This window comes from Staurois parvus, unplaced genomic scaffold (genome assembly GCF_062004578.1).
Source record: "Staurois parvus isolate SC_StPar_1 unplaced genomic scaffold, SC_StPar_1.0 ptg000199l, whole genome shotgun sequence".
In the NCBI taxonomy this organism is placed as follows: Eukaryota; Metazoa; Chordata; class Amphibia; order Anura; family Ranidae; genus Staurois; species Staurois parvus.
Window position 1 is genome coordinate 2,355,917 of NW_028317995.1, and position 27,475 is coordinate 2,383,391.

A 27,475-nucleotide genomic window follows, 5' to 3' on the forward strand; every position below is an offset into this window, starting at 1 on the left:
CCAGCACTCAGTCTTTTTGGGTATAAGTCTATCAGCATGGCACATCTTGACTTGGCAATATTTGCCCACTCTTCCTTGCAAAAACACTGCAAATCTGTCAGATTGTGAGGGCATCTCCTGTGCACAGCCCTCTTCAGATCACTGCACAGATTTGGATTCAGGTCTGGGCTCTGGCTGGGCCATTCCAAAACTTTAATCTTCTTCTGGTGAAGGCACACCTTTGTTGATTTGGATGTATGCTGTGGGTCATTGTCATGTTGAAGTTCCTCTTCATGTTCAGCATTCTAGAAGAAGCCTGAAGGTTTTGTGCCAATATTGACAGGTATTTGGAACTGTTCATAATTCCCTCTACCTTGACTAAGGCTCCAGTTCCAGCTGAAGAAAAACTGCCCCAAAGCATGATGCTGCCACCACCATGCTTCACTGTGGGTATGGTGTTCTTTTGGTGATGCGCAGTGTTGTTTTGGCGCCAAACATATCTTTTGGAATTATGGCCAAACACCTTGATTTCATCAGACCATAGCACATTATCCCACATGCTTTTGGGAGACTTCAGATGTGTTTTTGCAAAATTTAGCCAGGCTTGGATGTTTTTCTTCATAAGAAAAGGCTTCCATCTTGCCACTGTACCCCACAGCCCAGACATATGAAGAATACAGGAGATTGTTACATGTACCACACAGCCAGTACTTGCCAGATATTCCTGCAGCTCCTTTAATGTTGCTGTAGGCCTCTTGGCACCTCCCAGACCAGTTCTCTTCTTGTCTTTTCATCAATTTTGGAGGGACGTCCAGTTCTGGGTAATGTCACTGTTGCGCCATATTTTCTCCACTTGATGATGACTGTCTTCACTTTGTTCCATGGTATATCGAATGCCTTGGAAATTCTTTTGTACCCTTCTCCTTACTGATACCTTTTCCCAATGAGATCCCTCCGATGCTTTGGAAGCTCTCTGTGGTCCATGGCTTCTGCTGTAGGATGCGACTAAGAAAATGTCAGGAAAGACCTACTAGAACAGCTGAACTTTATTTGGGGTTAATCAAAGGTACTTGAAATGATGGCAGGTGTGTGCTATTTAACATGGTATTGGATGTGATTGCTTAATTTTAAACACAGCTACATCCCCAGTTATAAGGGGGTGTGCACACTTATGCAACCACATTATTTAGTTTTTTATGTTTACCTCCCCCCAAAAGATTTCAGTTTGTTTTTAAATTGAGTTGTACAGTTTAGAGGCCACAATAAAGGTGGAAAAAGTTCTCAAATTATTTATCATTGTCTCATTTTTTTTACATGACAGAAACCTGACATTTTAACAGGGGTGTGTAGACTTTTTTTATATCCACTGTATTCTGCCCAGACAGTAGCATAGTGAGCACAGATCTGGTAAAAATGGGGGAGGAACATTTAAGGATTTGGGGGTAGCTATGCACTATGCATGCCCTGTAGTTACAACAAATCAAGTTTGCATATTATAATACTAGAGTAGAAATTCAGCTCACTATTGCACTATATGTGCCTGGCAAACTGGGTCACCTGATAATCCTACTTGCAGCAAGCATAAAGTTGTCACAAATGTCCCCACCATGGATTTACTTACATATATTTAGATTCATGTACTTTACATCAATCTGTAATGTATGTAGCTGGTTATATAATTTTCTGTACTCTTATGCTTAATAGATCAGAATATTCATAAATAACCAACATTATACAGATGATCAGAACATTGTATTAAAGCCAGTAGGCAGATCATATCATTGAGCATGTAGTTTAGGATGAGAATCATGAATATGCATCGAACAAAACATCTGCATCCATAATCACTGGCTTGGAAAGCGTATGAAGTGCAGTACACGTATATTGTCCCTTTGCGCAAGTGCTTATAAATATGCTTTATTTAATCTTGCTTCATGTTCAGTTTTACTTGAATAATGTATAACGGATGTAAAAATGTTGTATGAATAGCCAAACTATATGAGTATGAATATTTAAAGTAGATATAAACCCTTTGCTAAATCCTCTTCACAGAGGGGAAACAACAGAATGAATGATCACTGTGGGAGCCAATCAGAGGCTATCACATTGATCATGTGATTGGGATCTGGTTCATTCAGCTCCGATCATTAGTAGGAGGCTCAAGGCTGTCACAGTTTGTTCTCAGTGCTAGGAGCGTGCTCCCAGCACAGTGAACCACATATATGTGATTGTCAATAGGGTCGCCCTTAAGTACTTTAAATTAATATCAATAGTTTGGTACTGTATTTATGATTTCTATTTTATCTAAGGGAAATTCCCAAAACATGGCCTGTTGGGGTAATTGAGGACTAAGGATAGGAACCACTGGTATAGAGGATAGTGAAAGTGGATTACAAACAGATTGCTTGCTTGTTGTATCTCTGTAACTTTTAGTTTTTTTTATGCTTCTTACTGTCATGTGGCAAAAGACGGTTACATCTTTCTCTTAGAATGACATAACTAGTATACAGGACCAAACTTGGAAAAAGAAAGCTCAGCTACTTTCATGCAATTGGAGTTTTTCTAATTTTACTTTCAATATGTTTATTGTTTTTTTATGAAAAAGAAAAAGAATTGTTCATACATAAATTGTTACCACAATAATAGTGTCAAGATACAGAACAAGAGTTCGGCTCTGGTGGCGTCATCACATCTCCAGCATTCCTGCAACCTACAAACAGCATCTTAAGTAAGTCAAAAATAAAGGACATAGGTAACCTTATTCAGTGAGAATTAGTTTTTCTCATTTTAAAGGTACACTCCAGTCAAAATGTAACTTCAAAAACATTTTAAACCATCCCACCTGCACCTTGTGTCTTGCACCTCCATAAGATGTGCATTGATCATGTAGTTTCATGGTGTCATTTTTTGCACTGTAATAGAGCAAATCTTTACATTCTGGTATCCGAGGCTTCAAACACGAGATATGTTGCATGGCACTGCACAAGGTAATGTATTACCTCTGTCTGTAGTATGTGAACTCAGTTTTCCTGTGAAGAAGCTACATATCCCACAATCCATGGATCTCTCAGTCTAGTTCTGGTGCAGGTGAGAGCAATACAATAATTAGATCTGACACAGACAGAAGCAGGAAGAGCATTCAGAGACACACAGAGAGCTCACTGATGCAGCTGTAAAAAAAAAATTTTATACATTAACACTACAAAATTTGTGATGTGACACACAGCAGATGGCAATGTATGCATTGGAAGTTGGGTGAACCAGAACAGGAAGTTGTCCTATTTCTTTAGTGAATAAGGACAAGCAAGGTGGATAATTACATGGACATGGGGAATCGATCAGCCATGACAATACAAACTGTAGCCACAAATTATTACAAGGTAAGGCAAAGAAACAACATAGGGGATATAACTACACTAATACCTTGTCAAAGAAACAAAAAAACATTTGAAATACTTTTAAACCTGTATACAGAGAACAACATGTACCTGTTTTTTAGCTCAGTTTACCTGCAAACATTGTAATGCACCAGTCTACCCTACACTCTTTTTCAATAATAAGGTGACCCTGGAACACACCTGCTGCTGATGTTGGAACACTCTCCTTTTTGCCTCTCGCATACAGACATCTCAATGCAAAAAATGCCAGAGCTAAAAAGTTTCTAATAGCCACTAATCAGATTCAAAGGTCCCATGGAAGTTGAAATGTATTTGGCAATGCAGCACAACACAGGCTTCAGGAGGTAGACTTCTATTGCTGCTTTATACAGTACCGAGTGGCATTTCTCCTTACAGTGAACCTTTCTGGTGTAAAACATTTTTACTAGTTGTAGACTTTGGCCATGCTACACATGCCCCCAAAAAAACGTCATCATTGCACATAGGAATTGTGTAGCATGTCCAGTGCAGATTAATGTAAACGTCAGATTAACGTAAACTGAGTTTAGTTTCTGACCTAAAGAGTAGCTCTGTTTGCTAGATAGTATTTGTTTGCTAGATAGAGTATTAGTATTTTGTTGCCTGGCTTTTCTCCTTACAGAGAACCTTTCTGGTGGTAAAACATTTTTACTAGTTGCAGACTTTGGTCATGCTACACATGCCCCCCCCCAAAAAAAAATACGTCATCATTGCACACAGGAATTGTGTCGCATGTCCAATCTCTCCACACTGCTTGTGGAACTCCCCCCCCCTCCCAGTATACAACAATTGTTGGCTTTGATTAATCAAAATTGGCATTACTGTATACTCAGAGAAAGTGTCTGGAGCTGTCGCTGTCAATAAAAGCAGTCTGAATCAGTGTTTATGAATAACACTGCTCACACGCAAATATATAAAGATACAATGTAATATATTGTTACTTGTGTATCTATAGTACTATAATAGTAAGAAAAAATATTTTTAAACTAACACTGCTAAAAAAAAAAAAAGAGGAAAAGGTGTGTTTTGTTTAGTTTTGTTGCATTTTACTGTCAAAGGATTACAAGAAAAAAAAATTGTTGCAAGACAATATCATGAAAGAAAGCCTAGTTTGTCGCTAAAAACAATATATGTATTACCTTGTTATCTTAGGTAATGACATTTATTGCCAAGTAAGCATGTCCATGGAGAAATGTATAAATTGTTTTGGTCCATAGGGGGTGAACAGGTGTGAGAGGGGAGTGGTTAAATTAACAACATCACAGAACGAAGGGTTTACAGGGAGAGCCTTTGGATCCTGGGCACAGACTGTACACAGAACCTTCTGCCCAAGTTAGTGCTAAGCCCATCTCCCACCATTCTACAGGGCAATGGCAGAGTATCATTAGGCTATGAACTTGGACAGACATCAATGCTCTGTGTAGAGCCTGTGTCCTAGACATACAGAAACTGATCTGTACATTGACATCAGTACTCCTAGACACCACAAGATGCCTAAAGGGTAGCTGTAGAGTCAGTGTACACACATTTTCAGACCTGTCCATTTCATTTAAACAGTTCACTTGATATCAGTCATTGAGCTACATATTAGTTGCTACCCCCAAAGCATGTAACATACTAAAATAATAAAGTGCAGCGCTAAGAAGGATGAAAAGTCAATAGAGTGATAATCTAGTATCACAATGGTGAACTGTAGAGATACGGATTCCCGCGGTTTCCACTTTGTCAGAGTAACAGAAATGCGCACTCACCGGAAACGCATGGGTTATGCGCATGTGTGATTATGCATCACGGGCAATGGGAACATCAGAATCCAGGCAGCCAGGCGTCTCCCTCACGGTGGGTCATCACAGACTCCTGTTACAGGTCCGGGGGATCCCCTTAAGGTAAGCCAGGTGCTTCAGGAGAAAACTCCTCTCAGGATGGCAAAGTGCTTTCTCTATGGGAGTGAAAGCTCCAGACAGGAGCCCCAGAAAACAAATGCCCAAAATAGTGTAGTATGTTCAGAATCTCAGGTTTATTTATAAAAACAGCAGCAGGTCAGTATGCATATGATACATCATGAAAATATGAAATGCATAAGGTAAACGATGCAGTACTGACCCCAGCGGTGTAGAACGCCGGGCCTCCTCGTGGCTCCGGCGGGTAAATGACGTCACGCTCTGTACAGTTCCTCCTTAGGCCTTTTATGTGCTAAAGGCACATCATCAGAGGGGAGACTGCACAGAAGCGTGACCGACGCCAATGTCAGAAATAGGGGAATTGGCACATGCGCAATGGGCCGCGGCCATTTTCCCGAAGACGAACACACACTGCGCATGCGCGAGCACGGCAGCGCCATTTTGCCGTGGATCCGCGATCTACCATGTAGTGAGGAGGAGACAAAAAAGTCTCAGTGTGCAAACCCAGACACGGTTGTTAGCTATGTCACAGACCCCAGGGAATAAGCTGTAAACACTATACCATTATAGGGAGTGGAAGTGCAAATATCTGTAACATTAACCGTGCACAATATGATCTATGGGGTATAGAGATCCCCTCAGTGAATGGCATAAGCTATATAACGGACCATGGCAAGATGCAGAATACAAACGTATACATGCTACAAACTTCAGATATCAGGAAATAAAATGAGGATATAAAATTAAAACACAGATGTTATATATATCATGTATTGGGTCTGGCAGAATAGCATATCTAATATCACAATACCAGACCCAGTCAGGGTATTGGATATATGTCCCATAATAAATATATATGGAAACAACTGGAAATCAGGATAAACAGAGGTAAAAAACCAGAAACGCTTTAAAACTAGAAGAAAGGTTAATAAAAACCGTATACTCCATTCTTGCGCCCGTCTCCCAAATGAACGCAAGAAACAGGGCGGAGGCAATAAGTAATAAAAAAGACTGGTATAACAGTCAGGATAGATATAAAATAAAATGCCAGATAATAGAATGTTATGCATATGGAAAAAATGTCTCCCATGATAAATTCCAAATGCTAAAATGTTATACACATGGAAAAAATAATATGCGCTTGGAAAAATAACTCTCATGCTGGAAATAATCACATGATGAGAATCCAACATACTAGTTATATTTAAGGCCTAGTTCACACTGGCTTTGAAAGCAGGTGTTTGAGGAGCATTAAAAATGCCTCTCAAACACCTATGTAAATGATACTATGGGCAGCACACAGTTCTGTTCACATTTTCAAAACATGAAGCGTTAGCATCGTGTTGCTTCAAAACTGAAGCCTCATGTCGAGTTAGGAGCCATTTGAAGCCTTTTAACGCCTCCCATTCAAGTCTATGGTGACGCTCCTCAAACAGGCTGGCAGGAGTTTGCGAGGAATTTGTGGTGCGGTTGTGGAGTGTTAAAAACATTACAGATTTAGATTGTGGTTTTAACGCTTCTCAAATGCTTATAAAACGCTTCAAAACTGCACATAGGGTTTTTAGGGAGTGTTTTTCACGCTTGTAAAAAGCCAGTCTAAAGCTCACTGACATCTGTCTAACACCCATACTAAAGATCATCGATACCTGTCTAATGCCCATACTAAAGCTCATCAATACCTGTCTAACGCCCATACTAAAGCTCATTGACACCTGTCTAATGCCCATACTAAAGCTCATTGACGCCTATCTAACACCCATACTAAAGCTCATTGACACCTGTCTAACGCCCATACTAAAGCTCATTGATGCCTGTCTAATGCCCATACTAAAGCTCATTGATGCCTGTCTAATGCCCATACTAAAGCTCATTGACGCCTGTCTAACGCCCACACTAAAGCTCATTGACGCCTGTCTAACCTACATACTAAAGCTCAATGATGCCTGTCAAACGCCTATACTAAAGTTATATGAGCGTTTGGTAAGAGTTAGAAATTTAGTCAAGTGTGAACAAGCCCTAATAATGTCAATGTTCCCCTTTTATTATAATAATAATTATTATTAGACAGGATTTATATAGCATCATCAGTTTGTGCAGCGCTTTCCAGAATAAGGCTTGGTTCACATCTGTGCGGGTGGTGCCTCTGCGGTTTCCGCACGAAAATCCGTGCAGCCACACCACCCACACAGAGAAATGCGGACCTGCGGGCGGGTTCCATTAGTTCTAATGTCACGCCGCCAGCACTGGAAATCGCAACCGTACTGGGAATTGAGGTTCCCGTGCGGGCTGTGTTTTCAGAAGAAGTGCAGAAACTTCTTTGCGTGTCACCGGGCACGGGAGTCCATTCAAATGAATGGGCTCTCGTGCCCGCGCAAAACGCGGTCCACATGGCTGCATATATGGGAAGCAGGGGTTAAGGGAGACAACACCATTACAATACAATTCAAGACTGGAGGACTAGAAGGGCTCTGCTCATGAAAGACTACAATCTAAAGAGACAATAAAATAATAGATTCTCCTCTTGTAATCAGTATGAAGTTTTTAATAACCGATGTATGCTGCATAAAATCCTATGGTCAGTCTTATCCACAAAGCATTTTTATTATACACTCATTTTTTTTCAGCAGGAAACCCAATTGATTATAGCCCCGCAGATGACCTACAGAAGCAAGAAATGGGCTGTGGTGCCTGGACAGTGATTAGCTCCACTTCCAGCACTGAATGGGAAAGTATCTGCAATGATTCTCAGTCTGCTGAAAATGTTGGGAAGATGCCATGTATACTTGTACCACCATATCACCAGATATAGAACTGCCAGAAGTAAAGGTTATCTTCAGTTAAAAAATACATGCCCAAATAATGAATAGATCCTGAGTTGTAAGAACTATGGTATAAAGCTCACGTTTTTTATACATTTAGCACGGCTTGCACTTGCAATACAGGCATCTACTTCTGAGCCAACAAAATATGTATACAACAACTGTAACTGCTCACAATGTCACTGTGCTTCTTATAAATTGTATCTACAAAACTAATTTTATTTAAAAGAGAAGTAGGGCTTTTTTTCCCCCAGTTATATTTACCTAGGTTGATGAAGCATTGCTCCAATGCTACATCTATCCCCCTCCAAGTGTGAGAACTCATTGATCACATGACCACTGAGTTCTCACAGCCGCTCTGAGTAGAGAACAGTGACTGTCAGTCACAGTGGTCTGCTCTGCACCCTCCCCGGGCTCACTGGAGCGCTGGGCTGTGGAGGGGAGGGAGCAGCTGGTTCAGGTTCTCAGCGGATCGCTGAAAGGCTGAGCCAGGTGCCGCTCCAGACTCTGGGGTGGATCTCGACTTTTAAGTCAGTATCTTTCCCCAGCCTGGACCGGCTGAGTGATGTCAGCCAACAGTGGGCTTCAGCCCACCGACAGCTGAAAATGGGTCACAGGAGTGCAGAATGAACTACACTCATGAGATCCACAGGAGAAGTACAGCCAAAAGAGCTTTGGCTGTTCTTCTCCTTTAACCCCTTCACACCGACATTACACAAATATGCGGCCTCACAGAACTGAGCTTTTTTCCGTGGGGCCGCATATTTGCGTACCTGTCTTTGTGCCGGGAGCGCGCCGCAAAGCACACGCCCAGCACTAAGACTGCAGTGTCACTGAGAGCCCTGGGTCCCCTTCTAACAATCGGGACCCGGGACTCCTGATTCCAGATCACATGATCGCTGTGATAGCCTCTGATTGGGTATCACAATGATCAGTCACTGTGCAGCCTGCCCCCCTTGTTTTTTTTCTTTCTGAATGGAGGAGAGAGATACATTGTATCTCTCTCACTCTCTCTCTCCTTGCATAGAGAAAAAAACAACTGTTTGTTAAAAAAACAAATAAAAATAAATAAATATAAAAAAATTAAGAAAAAAAGAAAAAGTACCTAGATCAAGGTTTGATCTAGTTCAGTGCCAGGGTTAGTGTTTGGGTTAAGGTCAGGGTCAAAGGTCAGGATTTTTTTTCTTTTAATTGGTGTCAGTGTCAATGTGTTTTACGTAAACCCCCCCCCCCCCTAAAAAACAAAAACAAAATACGCACTATTGTTTCTGAGCTGTACTGTGGGTACAAATAACATACACATATATGGTATTGCTGCGATCGTCAAAAGCTGGAAAATTTATTTTGGGTTGTTCTTTGGAGGTATATTATGGTAGTAACAAGAAACACACAGCTAATTTAAAAAAAAAAAACTATATATTTTTTTTTACTATTTTGGGACAGTTTTCCTTTGATAATAAAAAAAAATCAGAAGATATCCATTATCATTTTACCACCAAATGAAAGCCCAATTTGTCCTGAAAAAAACAAGGTATAATTCTCCTGGATGTACAAAATAGTTGTGATATGTACGGTTTAACGAACACATGTCAAAGTTGCAAAATTGTACTTCGGAGTTAAGATTTGTTTTACCCTTAGGCGTGAAGGGGTTAATGATGCCAGACTTAGGGAGTCAGTCAACAGTAAGTGGATTCAAACATGCTTGGGGCAAACATATCATACTTCTACTGTAAACTCAGACTGTGCTGTCACTAATTCCACAAGTCTTGGGCGCTTCTATTTGTGACCAGTCTTCCTTCTGAGTTTCATCTCTTCGGCCACTTGAATGACCAGGCCGTGATGACATCACTCCTGCGTATGCACACATAATCGCAGCACAGATCAGGTCCCCTTGACAGCGCTATATGAGGACCTGTAATAACAGATATGAGAAGCATTTACAGCAGAAAAAAATTATTCAGGTCTCTCCTGTTATAAAAAAAAACCATACCTGTCAGCAATTTTTTAAAAAGTGAGTTTAATACCACTTTAGGCAGTTATGGAAGGAGAGTTTTATTATTTTCCTTTAGAAATAAAGATTTTACATAAATGAATAAAAGCCATTTTAATAACCCCTCTCAGTGGTAATTGGTTTGCCTAAACAATCTAACCATCACTTTGTCTGGACAGCTTGGTCTGTTAAGAGAAGTGAAAAATAATAAGTCTTACTGGCTGGATCACCAGCTGAAAATGAAGGGAAAAAATGCAGCCACTACATCTGAGAATTGGTAATCTGCATTATAATACATTGTTGTTTTTGGGTTTAAGAACGATTTATGTACTCTTGTAATGTTTCCCTGTGAGGGAATGGGTTTAAAATAATAACGCATAAACCTGTTGGCTTCCCAGACTGCAGGGATGAGTTATTACTATCTGCAGTATGCCTGCACCTGCAACTAATCAGATTTCACTATAAAAGTATCTATAATACATTGTATTCTTACTATTACAAAACAGAGTTTGTGTATACATTGGAAACATCTTGCTGCTGTATGATCTAGCCCAGTAAGCTAATACATTTAAGACAAATACATATATATTTTATACATTTTTTATATATACTGTATATCTGATAGAACCATCCAAAAATTGATCACTTACAGCTCTGGCTCATTCAATTACATGTAAATTTTAGCTTAAGCTAGTGAGCTCTGTAAACAATAGGCCTTTTACATCAGATGAAGAAACTAAAAATATGAAAAGATGCTGAGAACTCCACCAGTTGGCTGGGTAGGCAAACAAACTTTAACATGCAATATTTCTCTTTTTCCAGACTAAAAGTTTTTTTTCCTGACCAACCAAAACAAAACAAAAAAAACTATACGTTGCCTTTAGTATTCATTCACACCAGACGAGCTGGATTGCATTTGTGAGCATTTCCAATGCACGGCAACCAAAAAATAATGGTTCTCTTTGAATGCAGTTTACACCATCACGGCATTCACTACTTTTTTTTTTGTCAGCACAGCGCAATGCATTCAGTTTCACACAAATGTCCATAAACACAATGTGCTGCAAGATAAACTAAGACAAACGATGCAATAATTAAAAAGTCAAACAAATGCAATGCATGTTAAATGCCAATGCATAACATTGGCATTTAACAACCAAGATGTTGCATGGCATTTAACAACCAACATTTAACAACCAAGATGTAGACAATCATTCACCAACCCCAAAAATGGGAAACAATATGAGATCGACCAATTTATTACATGTGATAGTAGGGGTGTAGTGTACGCCCTAAAATGTCCATGTAATTATTTATATATAGGACGCACAAAGAGAAGTCTCAAAGAACGTGTGAAAGAACATATACACAATATCAGTATAGGTTACAAATATCATCATTTATCAGTACATTTCAAAAAATATCATAACCAGGACGCAGAGAAAGTAGAATTTTGGGGTATTACTAAACATAACCCACATTGGAGGGGAGATAACTTAGTGCGAGAAATTAGTAAAAAAGAGTCATTTTGGATCTATGAGTTGGGTAGCTTAGCACCAGGGGGGTTAAATAAGGAATTCGATTTGTCATGCTTTATTAGTGATGTTTAGATTTTAGCATGTTGTATTTGATATTATTTATACATGGCTTTTTGCCTTGACCTAGGAATATTTGTGTGTTTGTGTGGTGAATGTGGGGGGACTATTAGTATCAGTGGGGTCGGCTCGTCTCTCATTTTCCACACAAATATATAATAATATGTTTGATGGATTGGGCATTTATAGGGATACTTCATTATAGGTAGTATATAAGACAGTGGAGGATTTACATACCATATTTTTGGATTGCAAACTACACATTTTGATGTATGGATATAGGTAGACTCCGTGCCCATTCATTAAGGTGTGATAGGTGTTTAAAAATCTATGTGGGAGTATCCGTGCATTTATTTTATTTCATTATTCTTTTATATATATATTTTTTATATATATATATTTTTTAATTTTTTATAGTTTGTTGGCTAGTTAGATTCTAGATATGCTGTAAAGGAGATTTTTCATTCATATTAGTATTGTTTGTATATAAAACATTTTTTGAAAAAAAATATTTTTTATTATATTTTTTATATTTATTATATTTTTTTCTTTATTTTCATTTTTTTCTTTATTTCATTTTATATATATACATTCCCCTCTGTGTATATTTTTATTGATATACACATTTTAATATTTAATGAATATTTTTCATTTATATGGGTATAGGTGGATACACACAAACATCTATATATATACGATGACATGCATTTTTTAGGTATTAGATTGTTTTATTATTAAGCAAATGTTATGATTATTATATGTTAAAAAGATCGTTTTGTATTCTGGCAAGCCGCAGAGTCATGTCACAATGTATTTCTCCGAGTCAGACATAGCAGTAAGAGTAACATATGTATCAATTGGCAATAATATTAAAGCAATGAAAGTGCCCCCAAAAACATGGCTGCTCCCTGCAGATATACAACAATATGGCGTGGCCGTGCTATATAAGCCGGCAATGGAAGAGTGACTAACCTATCACAACCCCCTGATGAAGCCACGTGACCAGTGGCGTAACGCGTAGGGGTGGGGCTGTAACGTCACTCGGAGAAAGCCGGATTGTTTGACAGACGGCGGGTGCATGACTCAACGGTCGGCGGACTACTCGTTATATACAAATTGCCTCATACTTTGTACAACAAATGTGAGTGTATCTTCTGGAAGTAATAAAGCAGGAATTTTTTAAAAGGATAAAACACTATGTTTGGTAATTTGTCCCCACATATGGAGAAACGCATGGAGAGGAGATCATAAGGGGATTTGAATTTCGTAAGGAGTGATCAATCCCGAATGGGCTAATTAATGATAAAGGATATCCATATTTCACAGTCTATTAAGGAGGAATTTCATCCAAGCAGGTTCCATAGGAGGTGAACCACAAGCGCATATAGCCTAATTGCAGGCAGATAAGGAGGTGAGCATACATCTGCACTAATTAGAGGATTCACAGAGAGTCACGGATTCACAAAAAGTCACCAATTCAAGATTAAATCAAGCACAGAGTCACTGAATTTAAAGGACATTATTAATATATATGTTTTATTTTTTTTTATTTATTTATTTGCAGTATATATATATATATATAGTATATATTTTATTTATATATATTTCACATTTTTTGTTTTTTCACAAATTATGGTGCAATATTGGTTTATTTAATTTTATTATCACGTATAAACCATCATATCATGTATTTTTTAGGAGAATCATATTCACATTTAGGTATTCTCTACACAAGTGTTTATTATATTTAGTTTTTTTGCATCACTGTATACTAATGTTTTTTTACATTTTTATATATTTTTGTGTATCAGATTATTCGATTACACATTGTCAATTTTTGGGTGTATTAAGGAATAAGGAATATAGAAGAGATACCTATTATTAGGAGCGCAACACAATATGAAAAATTAACTTTATGGACACAGTGGTAGTTGTGTGTTGAGTGTTTGCGATCCAATTATACTTGGGACATATTGTGTCCATTTTTTGGCGTTCTTGGGGGGCTGTTATTTGGTGGATACAACTTGGCTCGCAAGTCATACAGATATCTACTTATAATGCATAACAACTCATTACAAAAAATGCAATGCTATGTGCTTGAGTTAGCACATGCATTGTGGTGTGAATGATCCCCTAATGTACATTGCTGCACACCCTGGACCTGTGTTCCATTTGATGAAAGTTGACAGGCAGTTGAGAGGAGCAAAGAGAGTGTTAAATACAGTGTAATAGGCCATGTCCTTTTACATTAATTATAACCCGCTATGTATTTCTGAACTTGTTCAAGGATATTTCTTATAAGGTAAACATGGAATCTGCCATTGTGAATCTGATGAACATGTAAAAGCCTGGCTGTCAGACAATCTAACTTAATTACTCTGAAGGAGAACTTCAGGCAACAAAGTAATTGTTACTCCTTGTAAGAGATGGGAAGGCCCAGAAAAAAAACTCGGAAAGCCTTTCAAAGACGCTTTTTTTTTTTTTTTTGAAAAATTGAAAAAAGAAAAAGTGTGGAATATGTTAATTTACAATGAAAAGTAATATTATTGTAAATTACATGGTATTCAAACTATATGATATGATGAACTTGATGAAAGATTTCTGAGACTTCATGTAAAGTCTTAAATTATTGCAAGTTCTCTCAAATGAAGACAAACACAGCCTGGAATACAGTTCAAGTAACACTGTACTTCTCAATGCAGTTCTCAAACAAGAGAAATATGCAATTCTGTCACTAGAGGGCACTGCAGGGGAAAGGCCCCAGTTTAGTTTGCTTGTGGGCAAATAGTAGATGATAGTTTGTGTCCTCTCAGGCGTTAATTGACAGTTAATCCTACAGACCCAGGGCCCTCGGGCAGTGCCCGAGTGCCCAAATGGTCAGTCCGCCCCTGACCTATAGTCTGGTCAGTAAATTGTTTTTTCTTTTCCTCCACTCAGTAAAATGGTGAGACCAACATCTAGAGCAGGCATTACTAAATGGACCGGGTCACTATCCCATCTGGACTGCAGCAGTCCCACCATTTAGCAGCCGGTTCCTTCCCCAGCCTCTGCCACTGTCATTATCCCAGCAGAGTAGAGAGCTGGAGGCAAAAAAATTGTGGATGGAGAATGAGGATGGGAGCTGCCTCTTAACCAGCCGGTGATTGGTTGCAGAGAAGTTCTAGCAACCAATCATCAGCTTGTTTATATGAAAAGTTAATTTTGTCTGCAGCTCCAGCTCCTGCCCTCTGTCAACAGTTGTCCTGCCTCCAGCTCTTTGTTCTTCTGTACACCTGTGCAAAGTAAAGAGAGTGAATGGGAAGGGCTGTGGGAATCTGTGAAGTGGGAGGGTAGGATTTTGGGGGCTGTGAAATGGGGGGCAGGGCTTTGGGGGGCTGTGAGGTGGGGGAGCCGAGTTGCAGTCAGGGTGTGAAGTGGGGGGCAGAGCTGTGGGGGTTGTGATGTGAAGTAGCGGACAGAGCTGCAGGGGTCTGTGATGTGAAGTGGGGACAAACCTGCACGGGGTCTATGATGTCAAGTGGGGGACAAAGCAGCAGGGGGCTGTGGTATGAAGTGGGGGCAGATCTGCAGGGGCCTGGGATGTGGAGTAAGGGGCAAAGCTATGGCAGGGTTGTGGTGTGAAGTAGGGGACAGAGCTGCGGGGGGTTGTCGGTGAAGTGGACTACAGAGCTGCAGGGGGCTGTGATGTGAAGTGTGGGCAGAGCTGCGGTGGCCTGTGATGTGAAGTGGGGACAAAGCTACGGGGGGGGGGGTTGTGGTGTGCAGTGGGGGACAGAGCTGAGGGAGGCTGTGGTGGAAGGGTGAGGGACAGAGTTGCAGGGGGCTGTGGTGTGAAGTGGGGGACAGAGCTGCACAGGAGCTGGGATGTGAAGTGGGAGACAGAGCTACAGGGACCTGTAATGTGGAGGACACTACTGTGGAGGAGTGATGCGACTGAAGTAGAGGACACTAGTGTGGAAAGGGGTAATCAAAAGTATATATCCCAGCGCCAAAAAAAGAAAAAACTATATGATTATGCAGCTGTGCACCAGTGAAAAAACACCAATAATAAACAACACAAAAACAGCGCAAAATCTAAAATTAAAATAACACAAATAGATAAACACTAAATGTATAATAAGTGTTCGTAAAAAAAAAATATATATATATATATATATATATATATATATAAAAAAATCAATCAAAAATCTTCCAAATGTGCTTCCACCTATCCACCACGTGAGAAATAATGTTGACCGCACTCACCAGATGGAGGTGAGTAGTGAGCCTTATAGGATATAAGGGATCCTATAACCCCTCCAAAGGAACTCAAATCTCCTTCTTCACCCTGCTATGGTATAGCCCTCGTCTCCACTCTATTTCTCCATGGATTCCTCAATAGTGTGCAGAGAAAAAAACTACATAGTGTAATACTGCCACTCCATATAGAATATAAAGATAGAATAAGGCCACTCATATGTTTAAATAAAATTAAAAGCCTTGTTTAATAGCCTCAATGGCTTCAAGATAACCAATTTCCAGAATGTAGATATAGGGATCTCACGCTTCTATAGTCACTGCAGAGGATGAACAGCCTTCCACCTCCAAGATGGCCGCTTGAACCGCATAAGCCGGCGTGCGTTCCAAACACCGGAAGTGACATAAACCAGAATGCCGGCGGACCGGAAGTGCGTCAACGCATTTCGCCCCACCCACAGGGCGTTCTCAAGACACTGCCTTCAGTGTCCAGCCGACATTTATACAGCTCAGGGAGAGCTCACATCCATCTCCTATGCAAATATCTATATGTACCTCCCACTGTCGCCCCTGGTGAATAAACCCTTCACATCGCTGCTGCTAGTACCTGCCCACTACCCTTACCTCTGTGAACTAAACATGAGATTCCTTCACAGTTTATATACAAACAATGATCCACAATTTGAACAATATAACAGAAATCAAAGCAAATATAATCGCATTAATTGAAAATAGCATTTATCATATTAAAACTAATCAAGGAAAATGTTATTCTTTAATCCAATATGAAAATCTAAATAAAATCATAAAAATTTAATAAAAATGCAAAATAAAATGAAAATAAAAATTAAAATACAAAATAAAAACTAAAAGATAAAAAAATTAAATAAAAAATAAAATAAAAATAAATTAAAAAATTAAAATAAAAAATAAGAAATAAAATAAAAAATACAAAATGAAAAATAAATAAAAAATATATAATATAAATAAAAAATAATATATATATATATATATATATATATATAAATAATAAATAAAAAATATAAAATAAAATACAAAATAAAAAACAAAAAATTACAAATGAAAATAAAAATAATAATAATGAAAATCTAAATAAAAATCAAATAAAATAGTGCTCAAATAAACATAAAATTAAAACACATAAAAAATTTTTTTAAACTATAACACCAGAAAACTATATTGGATGCAAGCATTAACCTTCCACTGAGTAGAGTGACTGACACCCACCAAGAATAATAATAATGATCTCAGTCAATCTATTCACCATTTGGACAAGAAACAATTAATGTCAATCTCTGCATTTAAACCTTTGGGGACCAGTGTCCCCATACTGTAAATCCACTTAGTTTCATTTTGTGAGATGCCTATCAACATATCCCCTCCTCTCCACGGCGTCTCCACTCTATCTATTCCACAAAATTTTAAGCAGGTTTGATCCCTATTATGACAGACCCTAAAATGATGTGATAAACTGTGATACTTAAATCCTTTTTTGGAAAGGGGTAATGTCAAGGGGAGGGCAGAGAACACTACTATGGGAGGGGGTGATGTGAAGGGGGGCAGAGAAAACTACTATGGAAGGGGTGATGTGAAGGGGGAGCAGAGGACATTATTGTGGGGGGTTGATGTAATTGTTGTGAAGGGAGGACAAAAGACACCACTGTGGGGGAGGGGTGATGTGACGAGGGGCAGAAGACACCACTGTGAGTGGTGATGTGAAGGGGGGCAGAGGATGCCATTGTGGGGGAATGATGTGATGGAGGACACTGCTGTGAAGGGGGGATTGTAATATGCAGGGGGACTGAGGATGTAAGAACTGGATTGAGGGGGGCTGTGATGTGACATCACAAAAGCATGCAGTTCGGACCTCTGCTTGAACAAAATTTTACTGATCGGACCTCCATGAATTTTAATTCAATACCCCTGATCTAGAGTTTGGAAACATTTCCAAGTACAATTTCTGCTGAGAAGAAACATTCTTTTCCTAATGCTACAAGCATGACAAAACACATCCTTGCATGCCAGAGGTGCTCTAAAGACATAAAAAAGACTTTATGGAATAATGATCACAACCATAATGAAAGTGCAAGTAGCTTTTCCCTCCAGAGTTCGCATTCCAGAAACACTGCGTTATGCTGCTTCTGGATCATCACAAAGTGTTTCTTCACCAGCAGGATCTTCAAGTAAGGAAGTGTTACAAAACACTGCCTCCTAAAAAATATACAATCCCTTCATTTATATGTAGCACTACCCCCGCAGGAGCCGCTGAGTTTGATTGAGTTCCCCCTAAGCCCTGCACAGCCAGGCAACATGCATTTTCCATATCTTCACACACAGAGTCAGTAAACAGTCCTTGATCTGTTTTTGGGGGAGGTGGGTTTGAGAGGTTAACAACTTGGATTGGGTCTACGGTATATATGATGCCCAGGCAACATGCATTTTCCATATCTTCACACACAGAGTCAGTAAACAGTCCTTGATCTGTTTTTGGGGGAGGTGGGTTTGAGAGGTTAACAACTTGGATTGGGTCTACGGTATATATGATGCCCAAGGAACTGCAAACTTGGGGACAAGTTTCTTAGCAAACTTTGCACTGTACTAAAATATGGATCAGCAAAAATAGAACTTTCTCATAAAGGAGCACTGAAGTTCCCTTGATTTACCTCCCCAGACACCAGATGAATCCTTCCTCTTTTACCCAGCTGCACTGAGGGTATCCCTGGGCTCCAATGGATTCCAAGATCTGCCAATTAAGTAGTCCTGGATGCGAACTAGTTAGATCTTGCATCTGACCGCCCTCTCCCTTTATCTGGCCCAGGGGGTGTAGAAGTACTCACACTGTCCTGTCCTGTTAGCTTGGTGGATTGCAGCTACTTTCAGGCCTTACGCTGGCTCCTTTTCTGCTAACAGGATTATCCTCCGTAGGAGACTTAGCACAGTGGAGATCTTTCTGTCCAGCAACCAGCCTGTAGGAAGGCTCCCCTCCCTAGCGCCCCCTCCTGGGCTCCACTCTCCAGTACCTTCCGTCATTATATCTTCCACCCAACTCCTCTGCTGCACAGGCTCTGTCATATTTAAGGGTTGTCCTTGGCCACCATGCCCAGCCTCCTGCCTGGGGAATGGCCAAGTTCCCCTAAACATGCAAATCTGGGCCTCCTCCCCTCCTCTGCCCCTCTTCCAGAAAATGCCAAACATTTCTGGAAGGGCTCCTGAAGCCCTGATCTGTAGAGCCTCCCAGCCTGTGCTGAGGTGAACCCACTAACTCACTCCCAGGCTGCCTCATCTCAGGCTTCCAACAAGCCTCTAACAGAAATCCTACCTAGCTAAGCTAGAGGGTGCTACATGTAGATAAAATGACACCTGAAAATCAACATTGATCAAGCTCTTGCAAGAACAATATATGCTTCTGGATCAGCATTGTCAATAACTGAAAATGCATATTGGCAGGAACCTTTCAAATTATTATGATACAGTCCTTGTTATTCCATTTGTAATAAAACATAAAAAAAAAAAAAAAGAAAGTTTAGTATATTCACTGAATAAGCTGTTCTTTTTTTTAAGCATATTACTTTTATATACACTGCATTTCACCTTCCCAGTGTAACAAAATGACTTTCAATTTGTAAAACTACTCCACACTGAATTTTTTTTTTAAAATTTCCAAAAATGTCAATTTTTTCTCGAAAAACGTTTTTTTCCCCATGGCTTGAAAATTTCTAGGAAATTGTATATCTCTACTCTTGGTCCACCTTCCTTGACAATACACATTTTTATTTTAAATGACTTGACAGATATCTTTGTTATGAATGCACAACTTTTCTTCTCTTTGTAGTCTGGCAGTGGGTGGGGAGCAGTGGTGCACAAAAGTCTCACATTAATGAGGCACACACCTGTACGGGGACTACATTTTCCAGAACTCTGTGTGCTTCTAGATGCTGGGAATGTGGGTGCTGTGTTGTTTGGGCCAGTAGTAAAGCCCGTGGCTGTGGGTCACTATTGCACCCCTGCAGTACTGAGAAATACAGGGAGGCTTTAAGGCCTGTTTCACACAGGTCTCAGCTTGTATAAAAGCAGTGTGATCAAGCTTTTATGAAACTTTCAGCAAGCTTTGTGCAGCTTTCTTTTAAGCCTTTAAAGCACCTTTTAGCTTCAGTTTATAAATGTAGAACACTGATCCTAATGAGAGTGCTGATTGTGACTTTAACCTCCCTGGCGGTATGATTATTTCAGATTTTTGGTGCTGAAAGCGGTACCATTTTTTTGCATGGAAATATGTTTTTTTTTTATTGTAGGCCTGTAATTTTTAGGAATAACTCACTGAAATCTGTCCGAACAAGAGTCTAGTAAACATCCCGGGTAGGATAAAATTTGAAACACTAAATCATAAATTATAATTTAATAAATAATCATAAAAATAATAATATAATAATAAATTTAATTTAATAATATAATCAAACCAAAAACACTTAAATTTGAAATATAGCGCCAAGTTCGCACATCACTGAGCAAAGTCGCAAAATCGTTTTCACTGTTTGATGATGAATTTCCCCACAAATCATTATCACTCAATTCTGCAAGTGGTTCTAATTTACTATCGCTGTTCTCTAGCTGGTCTAAAACCGCTTTTGACCTAAAGTGACGCTTTTTGGACACCATGGACATTTCTCAGTTTCCAGGCAATAAGAACAGTAAAAATGCAGGCAGGGCACAGGACAAAGCACTAGGGACTAAATGTATGTGAAATGGTTTGATACAGTAATGGAATACTATGTGATTTTAGTGATTTTAGTGAATGTCACTTTTTGTCATTTTTGAATTTCCCGCCGTTCTGTCCCCCGTACGCCCCGACGCTCACAGGGGACGGAACCCAGATGACAGATGCTGCCATCCGCCGGATTACATTGTCGGGGACACTGCAGGAGGGACATCGTGGGAGCGCAGGACAAGGTAAGTGATACAGGGATCGTGGAGCAGCGCCGCATGGTATTCCCGAGTGTAGCTCGGAGTTATCGCTTGTGGTACTGAAACCTTTCCCCCGAGCTACACTCGGGAATACCGCCAGGGAGGTTAAACAAGCTGCTAGCAGGTCCAGCCCAGCCAGTGATTACTCGCAGGCGCCCGATGATTGCCGAGCCTCTCCGACGGGGAGAACTGTTTGTAAACAAAACAGTTCTCCTCCCTGTCAGCTCTAGCACACTGCTTTGGATGGCTGTGCACAGCAGTGTGCTTACTGTGAAGCACACAGACACAGCACATAGTGAAACAGCACACAGTTAACCCTTTGATTGCCCCTCATGTTAACCCCTTATTGCCCAGTGCCATTAGTATTGTGTCAGTGGGGTTTTTTTTAGCACTGATCACTGTATTGGTGTCACTGGGGATGTCAGTGATACCAAATCAGTCCCCCCCCCCCCCCCAGTGTCAGAATGCCCGCTGCAGTCCCGCTATAAGTTGCTGATCACCGCCATTATTAGTAAAAAAAAAATACAATCCCAGTGTATCTATACCACCATTTGTAAACACTATAACTTTCGCGTAAACCAATTAATTTACACGTATTGGGAGACGTAGCAGAATACATTTTGGCCTACATTTATGACGAAAAATATTGTGTTTTCTCAAAATTGTGGTACTGAAATTTTACCCCGAGCTAAACTCGGGAATACCGCCAGGGAGGTTAAAGAAACAATCAGAGCTCCCATTAGGATCTGTGTTTTGCATTTACAAACTAGATCTGACTGCCACTTTAAATGTTTCAATAAAGCTTTATGAAAGCTCTGCAAATGCTTTCTAAAAGCTTGCTGTTCACACTGCTCTTATACAAGCTGAAGCCTGTGTGAAACAGGCCTAAAACAGTAGTTGTTTAGCAGTTGTGTATGTATGGTGGAAAATGTATGGAAGAAAAGGAGTTCTATGGACAAAGCGTGCAATTTAATTTTATAACATCAGCAATGTAATAGCAATACAAACAATAATAACATTTTACAATCCAATATAAACTTACTTGAAAAATGTCCCTTTGTGTTGTGTTTTGCCTGTTTCCTTGCCATCTCTTTCCACAACTACCTGGATACAATGCATTTTTTGCAGCTTCTCCTCTGCGGTTTACTTTCAATGTCTAAGAACTACATATCCCATGGTACCTTGCTGCTGAATGCAGTGATTCCTGTACTGACTCACCCTCCTGAAACTCCTCCTCCTCAGCACCTCTGTAGTTCAGAAGGCAGGCTCTATGAAATGTGTGACACAGCAGTGCCTACTCAGAGGCCACAGTGAAAACATGTCACAGAATTAACGCCTGATTCACACTAGTGCGGACCATGCGTCCTGCGTTTGCTCAGGAACAGCTGCCCAATCATTTGAATGGGCTGCTGTGCCATGTGTCCCGCATGCACCTTTTTAAAATTGAGCCACAGGGAAACCGCATGGTCTTTTTGACCACCCACGATTATGCTGCGTGCTGAGATTTGTGGGGGTGCCATTCAGAATGAATGACAGCCCTATATGTCTCGCAAGAGAGGTGCGATTTGGTAGTGGGTGCAATTCCTGTACCCGCAACCAGTCCGCAGCCTGTGGGCTAATGTGAACCCAGCGTCAAGGATGTAAATGTGTGGGGATCTTTACAAAGTTTACAAATTTGAAGATTGTTCAGATTAATAGGAGCAGGCTAGAAATAACTGAAATACGATGTGGAAATGAATATACGATTTTACATTTTTGGCCAAAGATATGATTTAACGGCTTTCTTCCACATTTCTGATTTGCATGCTAATTCCAGGTCAGTGACTCTCATTTTTGAAGGCCAGGAATTAGTGAAATCAGCCAGCTCCAAACACTATTTCGAATAAACTGCAATTACGCTGAAGCAAGAAAGTTTATTCTTGTTTACTTTATTCTGAATTCTAAGTAATCCACTGCAGCCATTTTCTACAGAGCTTCTGGCTTGTGAGGTTAGTGGGTCTGTTTTCTGAACTTTGTGCTGTCTAACATTCTGTCTCCATTTGATTTATTACTAATCACATTCAAAGGCTGAAGGGATGTGTAAATCTGACTGCTGGTTGATAGGAACTTCTTAGTAATGATATTCTGATCCTCACATATAAAAAGCCTGGTGTGACAGCAAGAAGCCCACAGCGGGCATGTTTAGAGTTTTACTTTATGTCTGAATCACACGACTTGTTCTTAATGGAGCAATAATCAGACTATCAATGTGATTTCAGGTTTATGCGGATGGTCCCAGCTTGACTTATGAATATGCAAATAGCAGCCAGGATGTGATCCAAGCTGTGAAAAACATCAGGTAGGCAGGTATTTTGCTGATATTAACCAATTTTGACATGAATATCTACAGTTGATTGGAGTCTCATGCAAACAGGAATATATTATTTCATAATCTGTCCACTGGGTGAAAAAGATTCCCACGCTGTTATATTGTCAAAATCTAAATTTTTTTATCCGAGATGATAATGTACAAGTGGCAAAGAAAAAAATGGTGATTTTAAAACAATAATTGTAAATGTTTAGTAAAAAATCCATTCTTTCAAGAACTTGACCTGTTATCATTTCACAAACAAGTACTTGCAAGCATAAAATGATTCTATTGCTTGGCATCATTCTGCTCTGTGTAGATAATTGTGAAGTCTTGGGAATTTTCAGAGTTTGTCTGTGAACGGCTTCTAAAACGTGATTTAAAGAAGTATAGCCAAATATTTTTTTGGCTGTAATGCTACGGATCATGGGAGTGCAGTTCATTCTGCCATCATGTGACCAGTTTTCAGCCAACAGCAGTCCAGGCTCTGAAAAGATCTCAACCATATGGTTGGGATCCACCCAATTCCTGGACCGGAAGCTGGCTCAGCCTCTCAGCATGCCCCTGACAGTCTGAGCCAGCCACTTCCACCCTCTTCACACTCCAGTGAGTGCTGAAGGAACAGAAAGATGAAGACTGACAGTCACGGCTCTCTGCTGAGAGCAGAGGAGAACTGAGCAATCACGGTGTTTGATTGCTCAGTTCTCCGTGCAGAGATGGGGGGGGCAGATGCAACATCAGATCGATGGTGCATCCACGTAGGTGAGCATACTTGGTTTTTTTTAAGCCTATACTTCTCTTTTAATCTTAAAGTGAAAATAAAAAAAGTTCTATTTAACCAGTTTGGCTCTAGAGCACATCTTTTGCACACATGTACAAATCTTAATTTTTAGCAATAAGATTACTTTATACATTTTCTGAAAGCAGAGGCCCTGTAGAATAAAAAGATGATAGTTTGAAAATTCCTTATGTCACGTGATATTTGCGCAACTTCTTCAAATGTTTAGGAAAAAATGTAATAAAATTAATTTTAGTACAAACACACACAAATACCATTTTTTTGGTAAAAGCTGAGGTTTTGGTAAGTAAATAGATAACAAACATGCCATGTCTTAAAATTGCTGTGCAAAAAACTATAGTACCCTGTCAGGCTCCGCCCAACGGGATCTCTAGTGGTCCACGGCACGGGGTTTCCCAGGACGCGGAGTCTAAGTCCCAGTCTGCCTTTTCACCAGGGCCCCTGATGGTGGGGATGGACTTGGTGCAAGACTGAAACCAGGTCGCGTCCCTGGGCACCCCCGGCGGTGGCAGAGGAGTCCCGCTGAGGGTATGTGCCCGGGTTGAGCCTGCTGTGAAGGGGACGACAGATCCCGATCCGAGCTGGATGGATGGGATGACAGATCCCGATCCGAGCTGGATGGATGGGATGACAGATCCCGATCCGAGCGGGATGGATGGGCAACTATCAGGAGTAGGCGAGGTCAGACTAGCCGGGTCGGTATTGTGCGGGCAGCGTGGTACAGGGGGAGTAAGCGGAGAATGGTCGGGGTCACAAGCCAGGTTCAGCAGGTAGCGGGCAACGCGGTACAGAGGGTCAGGCAGAAGGATGGTCAGGGACGAGCCGGGGTCAGAGCAGGAGAGGGTCAGCATAAACAGAACAGGCAGAGTTTGGCAACAAGGAAGCGTACTTACAGGACAGGAACAAGACCTTGCGGCAACCTGGAGATGCACAGGGCAGCTTTAAATAGAGCGCCCTGTTCTCCCATTGGTGCGGCCGCGATCGCTACTGCGCATGCGCGGCCGCCGCCGCGATCGCCGGCTGGGTCGGATCGGCCGTCTGCGCATGCGCGCACCGCCGAGGACCCGGGATCCCTGACATTGCCCCCCCCCTACGGGCAACCTCCGGATGCCCAACCGACCCCTACCGAACGGCTGGTTCTGAAAAAATTCCCGCACAAGTCTCGGGGCGTGCACATTTTGGGCCGGCTCCCATGAATTTTCCTCCGCCCCATATCCTTTCCATTTAACCAGAAACGGCCTCCCCTCTTCCTACAGTTTAAGATAGCTTCAACTTCAAACTCCTCCTCCCCATCCACGTCTACTGCCTCCGGTGGTTTAGACCTTCGATCTGGGAAGGGATCTGGAGTTGCTGGTTTCAACAGGGACACGTGGAAGACCGGATGAACCTTCATAGACTCGGGCAGTGCAAGCTCGTATGCCACCTCGTTGATCCTACATTTTACACGAAAGGGCCCCAAGAATTTGGGAGCCAGTTTCTTCGAAGGGCAGGGCATTTTCAAATTTGCGGTGGACAACCAAACCTGGTCCTCTGGCTGCAAACTCAATTCCCCCCTTCTCTTCTTATCAAATGCCCTCTTATTGTCACCCTGGGCCTTTGCCATTGCTTCCTGCAATACCTTGCTATTGGTTGACAAAAAGTTCAACATATCCTGCGTGGCCGGGACTGCGACCTCCGGGATCAGATCGGGCAGGAATACAGGGTGGAACCCATAGTTTGCGAAAAACGGGGACTGTCTAGTAGCAGAGTGACTTGCATTATTATATGCGAATTCCGCAAGCGGCAGGAGAGTAACCCAGTCATTTTGGAGGAAGGTGGTATAGCACCTGAGGTACTGCTCTAGGGTCTGGTTTGTACGCTCCGTCTGGCCATTGGTCTGTGGGTGATAAGCTGAAGAGAACGATAACTTAATCCCCAGGGTTTCACATAGAGCTTTCCAGAACCTGGACGTAAACTGAACCCCTCTGTCAGATACAATGTCCCTGGGAATTCCGTGGAGTCTTACCACTTCCTTAATAAACACACGTGCTGTCTCAAGGGCCGTAGGTGTGTCCTTTAGAGGTACAAAATGGGCCATCTTGGACAGGCGGTCTACAATCACGAAGATTGCTGTGTGGTCCTGAGAGGGTGGAAGTTCCACGATAAAGTCAATGGAAATCATGGTCCATGGCCTGTCGGGTATGGGTAATGGGCGCAAGAGACCCCAAGCTTTATTCCTAGTGGGTTTGTTTCTCTGACAAACGGGACAGGTCTTTATGTAGGTTTCGCACTCCCTGGCCATATTAGGCCACCAGAAAGTACGCTGCAGCAGCTCCAAGGTCTTACGTACCCCAAAGTGCCCAGCCAGTGGGTGATCGTGGCAGTATCCTAATACCAATGTACGGGCCTCCTCAGGGACCACAATCCGATCCTCCTTCCAAAAAAGTCCTTCCCTATTTAGTAAGGGGACACTGGGTGGACCGTGCATTCCTACGGACGCGGTCTGCAGTTGAGAATGGAGCTCCGATTGGAGAACTAAGAAATTTCCTGGGGACAGGATAGTGTCTGGCTTGGGATTCTCTTCGGGATCCCCAAACATGCGGGAGAGCGCATCTGGTTTTGTGTTCTTAGACCCTGGCCTATAGGTTATATGGAAAAAGAACCATGAAAAGAACAGCGCCCACCTGGCTTGACGTGGCCTCAGACGATTAGCTGTCCTCAGATATTCTAGGTTCTTATGATCCGTAAAAATCAATATTGGGTGTACCGCCCCTTCTAACAAGTATCTCCATTCCTCTAGTGCCACCTTAATCGCCAAGAGCTCCCGATCCCCGATATCATAATTCCTTTCCGCAGGAGTTAGTTTCCTGGAGACGAAAGCCACTGGGTGCATGAGTTCTTTGATGCCCTTCCTCTGGGACAGGATCGCCCCGACCGCATTCTCGGATGCGTCCACCTCCAAGATATATGGCAAGGACGAATCAGGGTGGCTCAGAATAGGAGCTGCCATAAACAATTCCTTTAAGGCTTCAAAAGCCCTCTGTGCCTCAGGTGTCCATTGGAAGCGAACCCCCTGCCTGGTCAGCTGGGTGATAGGGGACACTAGGCCCGAAAAGTTCTTAATGAACTTTCTGTAGACGTTCGCAAAGCCGATGAAGCGTTGGACCGCTTTCTTATCGGTGGGGGCCGGCCAATCTAAAATGGCCGAAACCTTTTGGGGATCCATGGCTATTCCCGTGGGAGAGATGGTTAGACCCAAAAACGAAATGCTACTCTGTTCAAAGCAGCACTTGTCTGCCTTGGCATATAAGCTGTGTTGGCGGAGCCGTTCGAACACGCGCCTCACGTGACCTCTATGGTCCTCCAAGGTTGGGGAAAAGACAAGGATATCGTCCAGGTATACAATGACGAAGATATCTAGGTAGTCCCTG

At 41.3% G+C, this 27,475-nt stretch overlaps 1 protein-coding gene across 1 annotated transcript in view; it reads left to right on the forward strand.

The window, feature by feature from the left end:
- The window catches only part of LOC149461514 (uncharacterized), a 144,097-nt gene that overhangs the window by 58,670 nt on the left and 57,952 nt on the right, over positions 1 to 27,475 (forward strand). Inside the window, exons 6-7 of the mRNA XM_089678226.1 lie at positions 7,921 to 8,095; positions 23,174 to 23,257. Coding sequence (XP_089534352.1) covers positions 7,921 to 8,095; positions 23,174 to 23,257 — 259 coding nt within the window. The remainder of the gene's footprint in view (positions 1 to 7,920; positions 8,096 to 23,173; positions 23,258 to 27,475) is intronic.